The sequence below is a fragment of the Ranitomeya imitator genome, chromosome 9 (genome assembly GCF_032444005.1).
Source record: "Ranitomeya imitator isolate aRanImi1 chromosome 9, aRanImi1.pri, whole genome shotgun sequence".
Taxonomy (NCBI): domain Eukaryota; kingdom Metazoa; phylum Chordata; class Amphibia; order Anura; family Dendrobatidae; genus Ranitomeya; species Ranitomeya imitator.
Window position 1 is genome coordinate 1100189 of NC_091290.1, and position 9147 is coordinate 1109335.

The 9147-nt window shown below is 53.2% G+C and overlaps 1 protein-coding gene across 1 annotated transcript in view; it reads right to left on the reverse strand.

Moving 5' to 3' along the window:
- The window catches only part of C9H11orf58 (chromosome 9 C11orf58 homolog), a 39502-nt gene extending 31637 nt beyond the window's left edge, over positions 1-7865 (reverse strand). Inside the window, exons 1-2 of the mRNA XM_069740402.1 lie at positions 7741-7865; positions 7574-7660 (exon numbers count right to left, since the gene is read on the reverse strand). Coding sequence (XP_069596503.1) covers positions 7574-7660; positions 7741-7815 — 162 coding nt within the window. The 5' untranslated portion in view covers positions 7816-7865. The remainder of the gene's footprint in view (positions 1-7573; positions 7661-7740) is intronic.
- Positions 7866-9147: the final 1282 nt, after the last annotated feature.

The window sequence follows — 9147 nt, forward strand, 5'->3', positions numbered from 1 at the left end:
AGGGGGGAGAAAAAAGACCGCCTATAGTTACAGAGGGGGAATATAATGCCCAGCATACTCATCTGAGGCGGGGAGAAAAGTGACTTACCCTGACGAAGCTGCTGTGGCGGCGATACGCGTGGGGCTCACAACCCTGCCCTGACTTATGCCGTTCACATTTAGGCACTGGCTTCTATCTGACTTTGTGTAGTCGATATATTTTTGGGTCCAGCCTGTCTTTTTCCTCCCCCCTCAGATGAGTATGCTGGGCATTATATCCCCCCTCTGTAACTATAGGCGGTCTTTTTTCTCCTCCCTCAGATGATTATGCTGGGCATTATATTCCCCCTCTGTAACTATAGCCTGTCTTTCCCCCCCCCCCCCCCTCAGATGAGTATGCTGGGCACTATATTCCCCCTCTGTAACTATAGGCGGTCTTTTTCTCCCCCCCCTCAGATGAGTATGCTGGGCATTATATTCCCCCTCGGCAACTATAGGCGGTCTTTTTCCTCCCCCCTCAGATGAGTATGCTGGGCACTATATTCCCCCTCTAACTATAGGCGGTCTTTTTCCCCCCCCCCCCCTCAGATGAGTATGCTGGGCATTATATCCCCCCTCTGTAACTATAGGCGGTCTTTTTTCTCCCCCCTCAGATGAGTATGCTGGGCACTATATTCCCCTCTGTAACTATAGGCGATCTTTCCCCCCCCCCCCTCAGATGAGTATGCTGGGCATTATATTCCCCCTTGGTAACTATAGGCGGTCTTTTTCCTCCCCCCTCAGATGAGTATGCTGGGCATTATATCCCCCCTCTGTAACTATAGGCGGTCTTTTTCCTCCCCCCTCAGATGAGTATGCTGGGCACTATATTCCCCCTCTGTAACTATAGGCGGTCTTTTTCCTCCCCCCTCAGATGAGTATGCTGGGCATTATATCCCCCCTCTGTAACTATAGGCGGTCTTTTTCCTCCCCCCTCAGATGAGTATGCTGGGCATTATATCCCCCCTCTGTAACTATAGGCAGTCTTTTTTTCCCCCCCCCTCAGATGAGTATGCTGGGCATTATATTCCCCCTCTGTAACTATAGGCGATCTTTTCCCCCCCCCCCCCTCAGATGAGTATGCTGGGCATTATATTCCCCCTCGGTAACTATAGGCGGTCTTTTTCCTCCCCCCTCAGATGAGTATGCTGGGCATTATATTCCCCCTCTGTAACTATAGGCGATCTTTTCCCCCCCCCCCCCTCAGATGAGTATGCTGGGCATTATATTCCCCCTCGGTAACTATAGGCGGTCTTTTTCCTCCCCCCTCAGATGAGTATGCTGGGCATTATATCCCCCCTCTGTAACTATAGGCGGTCTTTTTCCTCCCCCCTCAGATGAGTATGCTGGGCATTATATCCCCCTCTGTAACTATAGGCGGTCTTTTTTCTCCCCCCTCAGATGAGTATGCTGGGCACTATATTCCCCCTCTGTAACTATAGGCGGTCTTTTTCCCCCCCCCCCTCAGATGAGTATGCTGGGCATTATATTCCCCCTCTGTAACTATAGGCGGTCTTTTTTCTCCCCCCCTCAGATGAGTATGCTGGGCATTATATTCCCCCTCTGTAACTATAGGCGGTCTTTTTTCTCCCCCCTCAGATGAGTATGCTGGGCATTATATTCCCCCTCTGTAACTATAGGCGATCTTTTTTCCCCCCCCCTCAGATGAGTATGCGGGCATTATATTCCCCCTCTGTAACTATAGGCGGTCTTTTTCCTCCCCCCTCAGATGAGTATGCTGGGCATTATATCCCCCTCTGTAACTATAGGCGGTCTTTTTTCTCCCCCCTCAGATGAGTATGCTGGGCACTATATTCCCCCTCTGTAACAATAGGCGGTCTTTTTCCTCCCCCCCTCAGATGAGTATGCTGGGCATTATATCCCCCTCTGTAACTATAGGCGGTCTTTTTTCTCCCCCCTCAGATGAGTATGCTGGGCATTATATTCCCCCTCTGTAACTATAGGCGGTCTTTTTTCTCCCCCCTCAGATGAGTATGCTGGGCATTATATTCCCCCTCTGTAACTATAGGCGGTCTTTTTCCTCCCCCCTCAGATGAGTATGCTGGGCATTATATCCCCCTCTGTAACTATAGGCGGTCTTTTTTCTCCCCCCTCAGATGAGTATGCTGGGCATTATATTCCCCCTCTGTAACTATAGGCGGTCTTTTTTCTCCCCCCTCAGAGGAGTATGCTGGGCATTATATTCCCCCTCTGTAACTATAGCCTGTCTTTTTTTTCCCCCCCTCAGAGGAGTATGCTGGGCATTATATTCCCCCTCTGTAACTATAGGCGGTCTTTTTTCTCCCCCCTCAGAGGAGTATGCTGGGCATTATATTCCCCCTCTGTAACTATAGGCGGTCTTTTTTCTCCCCCCTCAGATGAGTATGCTGGGCATTATATTCCCCCTCTGTAACTATAGGCGGTCTTTTTTCTCCCCCCTCAGAGGAGTATGCTGGGCATTATATTCCCCCTCTGTAACTATAGGCGGTCTTTTTTCCCCCCCCCCTCAGATGAGTATGCTGGGCATTATATTCCCCCTCTAACTATAGGCGGTCTTTTTTCTCCCCCCTCAGAGGAGTATGCTGGGCACTATATTCCCCCTCTGTAACTATAGGCGGTCTTTTTTCTCCCCCCTCAGATGAGTATGCTGGGCACTATATTCCCCCTCTGTAACTATAGGCGGTCTTTTTTCTCCCCCCTCAGATGAGTATGCTGGGCATTATATTCCCCCTCTGTAACTATAGGCGGTCTTTTTTCTCCCCCCTCAGATGAGTATGCTGGGCATTATATCCCCCCTCTGTAACTATAGGCGGTCTTTTTTCTCCCCCCTCAGATGAGTATGCTGGGCATTATATTCCCCCTCTGTAACTATAGGCGGTCTTTTTTCTCCCCCCTCAGAGGAGTATGCTGGGCATTATATTCCCCCTCTGTAACTATAGGCGGTCTTTTTTCTCCCCCCTCAGATGAGTATGCTGGGCACTATATTCCCCCTCTGTAACTATAGGCGGTCTTTTCCCCCCCCCCCCTCAGATGAGTATGCTGGGCATTATATTCCCCCTCTGCAACTATAGGCGGTCTTTTTTCTCCCCCCTCAGATGAGTATGCTGGGCATTATATTCCCCCTCTGTAACTATAGGCGGTCTTTTTTCTCCCCCCTCAGATGAGTATGCTGGGCATTATATTCCCCCTCTGCAACTATAGGCGGTCTTTTTTCTCCCCCCTCAGATGAGTATGCTGGGCACTATATTCCCCCTCTGTAACTATAGGCGGTCTTTTTCCCCCCCCCCCTCAGATGAGTATGCTGGGCATTATATTCCCCCTCTGTAACTATAGGCGGTCTTTTTTCCTCCCCCCTCAGATGAGTATGCTGGGCACTATATTCCCCCTCTGTAACTATAGGCGGTCTTTTTTCCCCCCCCCCTCAGATGAGTATGCTGGGCATTATATTCCCCCTCTGTAACTATAGGCGGTCTTTTTTCTCCCCCCTCAGATGAGTATGCTGGGCATTATATTCCCCCTCTGTAACTATAGGCGGTCTTTTTTCTCCCCCCTTAGATGAGTATGCTGGGCATTATATTCCCCCTCTGCAACTATAGGCGGTCTTTTTTCTCCCCCCTCAGATGAGTATGCTGGGCATTATATCCCCCTCTGTAACTATAGGCGGTCTTTTTTCCTCCCCCCTCAGATGAGTATGCTGGGCATTATATTCCCCCTCTGTAACTATAGGCGGTCTTTTTTCTCCCCCCTCAGAGGAGTATGCTGGGCACTATATCCCCCCTCTGTAACTATAGCCTTTCTTTTTTCCCCCCCCTCAGATGAGTATGCTGGGCATTATATTCCCCCTCTGTAACTATAGGCGGTCTTTTTTCTCCTTCCTCAGATGAGTATGCTGGGCATTATATTCCCCCTCTGTAACTATAGGCGGTCTTTTTTCTCCCCCCTCAGATGAGTATGCTGGGCATTATATTCCCCATCTGTAACTATAGGCGGTCTTTTTTCTCCCCCCTCAGATGAGTATGCTGGGCATTATATTCCCCCTCTGTAACTATAGGCGGTCTTTTTTCTCCCCCTCAGATGAGTATGCTGGGCATTATATTCCCCATCTGTAACTATAGGCGGTCTTTTTTCTCCCCCCTCAGATGAGTATGCTGGGCATTATATTCCCCCTCTGTAACTATAGGCGGTCTTTTCTCCCCCCCTCAGATGAGTATGCTGGGCATTATATTCCCCCTCTGTAACTATAGGCGGTCTTTTTTCTCCCCCCTCAGATGAGTATGCTGGGCATTATATTCCCCCTCTGCAACTATAGGCGGTCTTTTTTCTCCCCCCCCTCAGATGAGTATGCTGGGCATTATATTCCCCCTCTGTAACTATAGGCGGTCTTTTTTCTCCCCCCTCAGATGAGTATGCTGGGCATTATATTCCCCCTCTGCAACTATAGGCGGTCTTTTTTCTCCCCCCCCCAGATGAGTATGCTGGGCATTATATTCCCCCTCTGTAACTATAGGCGGTCTTTTTTCCCCCCCCCTCAGATGAGTATGCTGGGCATTATATTCCCCCTCGGTAACTATAGGCGGTCTTTTTTCTCCCCCCCTCAGATGAGTATGCTGGGCATTATATTCCCCCTCTGCAACTATAGGCGGTCTTTTTTCTCCCCCCCCTCAGATGAGTATGCTGGGCATTATATTCCCCCTCTGTAACTATAGGCGGTCTTTTTTCTCCCCCCTCAGATGAGTATGCTGGGCATTATATTCCCCCTCTGCAACTATAGGCGGTCTTTTTTCCCCCCCCCTCAGATGAGTATGCTGGGCATTATATTCCCCCTCTGTAACTATAGGCGGTCTTTTTTCTCCCCCCCTCAGATGAGTATGCTGGGCATTATATTCCCCCTCTGCAACTATAGGCGGTCTTTTTTCTCCCCCCCCTCAGATGAGTATGCTGGGCATTATATTCCCCCTCTGTAACTATAGGCGGTCTTTTTTCTCCCCCCTCAGATGAGTATGCTGGGCATTATATTCCCCCTCTGCAACTATAGGCGGTCTTTTTTCTCCCCCCCCTCAGATGAGTATGCTGGGCATTATATTCCCCCTCTGTAACTATAGGCGGTCTTTTTTCTCCCCCCTCAGATGAGTATGCTGGGCATTATATTCCCCCTCTGCAACTATAGGCGGTCTTTTTTCTCCCCCCCCCAGATGAGTATGCTGGGCATTATATTCCCCCTCTGTAACTATAGGCGGTCTTTTTTCCCCCCCCCTCAGATGAGTATGCTGGGCATTATATTCCCCCTCGGTAACTATAGGCGGTCTTTTTTCTCCCCCCCTCAGATGAGTATGCTGGGCATTATATTCCCCCTCTGCAACTATAGGCGGTCTTTTTTCTCCCCCCCCTCAGATGAGTATGCTGGGCATTATATTCCCCCTCTGTAACTATAGGCGGTCTTTTTTCTCCCCCCTCAGATGAGTATGCTGGGCATTATATTCCCCCTCTGCAACTATAGGCGGTCTTTTTTCTCCCCCCCCTCAGATGAGTATGCTGGGCATTATATTCCCCCTCTGTAACTATAGGCGGTCTTTTTTCTCCCCCCTCAGATGAGTATGCTGGGCATTATATTCCCCCTCTGCAACTATAGGCGGTCTTTTTTCTCCCCCCCCCAGATGAGTATGCTGGGCATTATATTCCCCCTCTGTAACTATAGGCGGTCTTTTTTCCCCCCCCCTCAGATGAGTATGCTGGGCATTATATTCCCCCTCGGTAACTATAGGCGGTCTTTTTTCTCCCCCCCTCAGATGAGTATGCTGGGCATTATATTCCCCCTCGGTAACTATAGGGGTCTTTCCTTGTTCTCTGCTGGGCACTTTACTTCTTAACCCTTTAGTAGATGGGATTCGGACATCCTTTTTTTCCAGTAGGGGCTTATGGTTCTTTGCGCCTATGATCTCTTATATATATATATATGGATGCGTTTCCCTCTCATCTATATACGGTGACAGATATTGTTCTGACCCATTGTGTTCTGTTCCATGTCGACTCCATATTTATTTGTAGGGCATTTGAATGTTTTTATATGTTCTGCTGTGATGTTCAATAAACATTGTGTTATTTTTCTACTTTCTCTGGTTTCATAGTCCATTCTGTTTTCTTTTTTTGGTTTTACATGACGAAATGCCGACACGATTCTGACAACAAGCCGGACTCGTAGCCTAAATCCAGGAGTCGCGGGAAAAGGCAGAAAATCCTGCACGGGGGTAATAGAATTACTGTGGCTACAACTGTATGAACTCAAATGGATGGCGACACCGGGGGGGGGCTAAAGGGTCTGCGACCACCACTGCGACCACCGCTGCCACCCATCGTGGACCCGCATCGCTCGCTGCTTTACCAGTTCTGGCTCGGACTCTCCACTGGTTACCACTTGGGGTCTGGACCAACGGGCATCGAGGGTGGGACAGCCCAGGCCTGTGATTGGCTGCTCACTGCAGGGGGGGAGGGGCAGTGCTGGACCAACGGGTATCGAGGGTGGGACAGCCCAGGCCTGTGATTGGCTGCTCCCTGCAGCGGGGGAGGGGCAGTGCTGGACCAACGGGCATCGAGGGTGGGACAGCCCAGGCCTGTGATTGGCTGCTCCCTGCAGGGGGGGAGGGGCAGTGCTGGACCAACGGGCATCGAGGGTGGGACAGCCCAGGCCTGTGATTGGCTGCTCACTGCAGGGGGGGAGGGGCAGTGCTGGACCAACGGGTATCGAGGGTGGGACAGCCCAGGCCTGTGATTGGCTGCTCCCTGCAGCGGGGGAGGGGCAGTGCTGGACCAACGGGCATCGATGGTGGGACAGCCCAGGCCTGTGATTGGCTGCTCACTGCAGGGGGGGAGGGGCAGTGCTGGACCAACGGGCATCGAGGGTGGAACAGCCCAGGCCTGTGATTGGCTGCTCCCTGCAGTGGGGGAGGGGCAGTGCTGGACCAACGGGCTTCGAGGGTGGGACAGCCCAGGCCTGTGATTGGTTGCTCCCTGCAGCGGGGGAGGGGCAGTGCTGGATCCGCTGAGGAGAGCACAAGCACATTACAGTTTGATATTTTAAAACCAGAAGAGAAACCGCTGGACAGAAAGTGACCAGAAGCCGCGGGGTCACGCGGTCGGGGTCACGCGGTCGGGGTCACGCAGTCGGGGTCACGCGGTCAGGGGCGGGGTCACGCGGTCGGGGGCGGGGTCACGCGGTCGGGGGCGGGGTCACGCGGTCGGGGGCGGGGTCACGCGGTCGGGGGCGGGGTCACGCGGTCGGGGGCGGGGTCACGCAGTCGGGGTCACGCGGTCAGGGGCGGGGTCACGCGGTCGGGGGCGGGGTCACGCGGTCGGGGGCGGGGTCACGCGGTCGGGGGCGGGGTCACGCGGTCGGGGGCGGGGTCACGCGGTCGGGGGCGGGGTCACGCGGGCGGGGGCGGGGTCACGCGGTCGGGGGCGGGGTCACGCGGTCGGGGGCGGGGTCACGCGGTCGGGGGCGGGGTCTATACCGCAGCAGCGCCGCACATTCCCAGGCGGCCGCCATTCTCCCGCTCCTCACCTTCCCGGCCCCCATGAGCCGCAGGAATTTCTGCTTTCGCTCCTCATTGCCGAGATCCGCCTCCTCCCAGCTGCTGCCGCCACCGGCCTGGAAAGAAGGAGAACAGGACTGAGCCCCACAAGCACGAGCCCCCGACAACAGCAGACAAGAGGCGGCTCCGTCCTCACCTCGCCGTCCGCGCTCTGCTTCCCTCTCTTGTGGCCCCGCCGATGATGATCCTCTCCCTTCGCTTGGCGGCTCATCGTACCGGATGTCAGGGATTTCCGTACACACGCAAAGGACGGCGGGACTTGGAGCTAGTCACGTGCTTCCGGTCCCCACCTAATACTACATCTCCCATCATCCTTCACTGCGCGCATGTGCAGTTATGCCACAGCCTGAGCTAGCTGATTGCAAAGAGCAGTGTCCAGTCCTCCAGGTGCCCCCAATGTATATCCAGTCCTCCAGGTGCCCCCCAATGTATATCCAGTCCTCCAGGTGCCCCCCAATGTATATCCAGTCCTCCAGGTGCCCCCCAATGTATATCCAGTCCTCCAGGTTCCCCCCAATGTATATCCAGTCCTCCAGGTTCCCCCCAATGTATATCCAGTCCTCCAGGTGCCCCCCAATGTATATCCAGTCCTCCAGGTGCCCCCCAATGTATATCCAGTCCTCCAGGTGCCCCCCCAATGTATATCCAGTCCTCCAGATGCCCCCCAATGTATATCCAGTCCTCCAGGTGCCCCAATGTATATCCAGTCCTCCAGGTGCCCCCCAATGTATATCCAGTTCTCCAGGTGCCCCAATGTATATCCAGTCCTCCAGGTGCCCCCCAATGTATATCCAGTCCTCCAGGTGCCCCCCAATGTATATCCAGTCCTCCAGGTGCCCCCCAATGTATATCCAGTCCTCCAGGTGCCCCCCAATGTATATCCAGTCCTCCAGGTGCCCCCCAATGTATATCCAGTCCTCCAATGTATATCCAGTCCTCCAGGTGCCCCAATGTATATCCAGTCCTCCAGGTGCCCCCCAATGTATATCCAGTCCTCCAGGTGCCCCAATGTATATCCAGTCCTCCAGGTGCCCCCCAATGTATATCCAGTCCTCCAGGTGCCCCAATGTATATCCAGTCCTCCAGGTGCCCCCCAATGTATATCCAGTTCTCCAGGTGCCCCAATGTATATCCAGTCCTCCAGGTGCCCCCCAATGTATATCCAGTCCTCCAGGTGCCCCCCAATGTATATCCAGTTCTCCAGGTGCCCCAATGTATATCCAGTCCTCCAGGTGCCCCCCAATATATATCCAGTCCTCCAGGTGCCCCAATGTATATCCAGTCCTCCAGGTGCTCCCCAATATATATCCAGTCCTCCAGGTGCCCCAATGTATATCCAGTCCTCCAGGTGCTCCCCAATATATATCCAGTCCTCCAGGTGCCCCCCCAATGTATATCCAGTCCTCCAGGTGCCCCAATATATATCCAGTCCTCCAGGTGCCCCAATATATATCCAGTCCTCCAGGTGCCCCAATATATATCCAGTCCTCCAGGTGCCCCAATATATATCCAGTCCTCCAGGTGCCCCAATATATATCCAGTC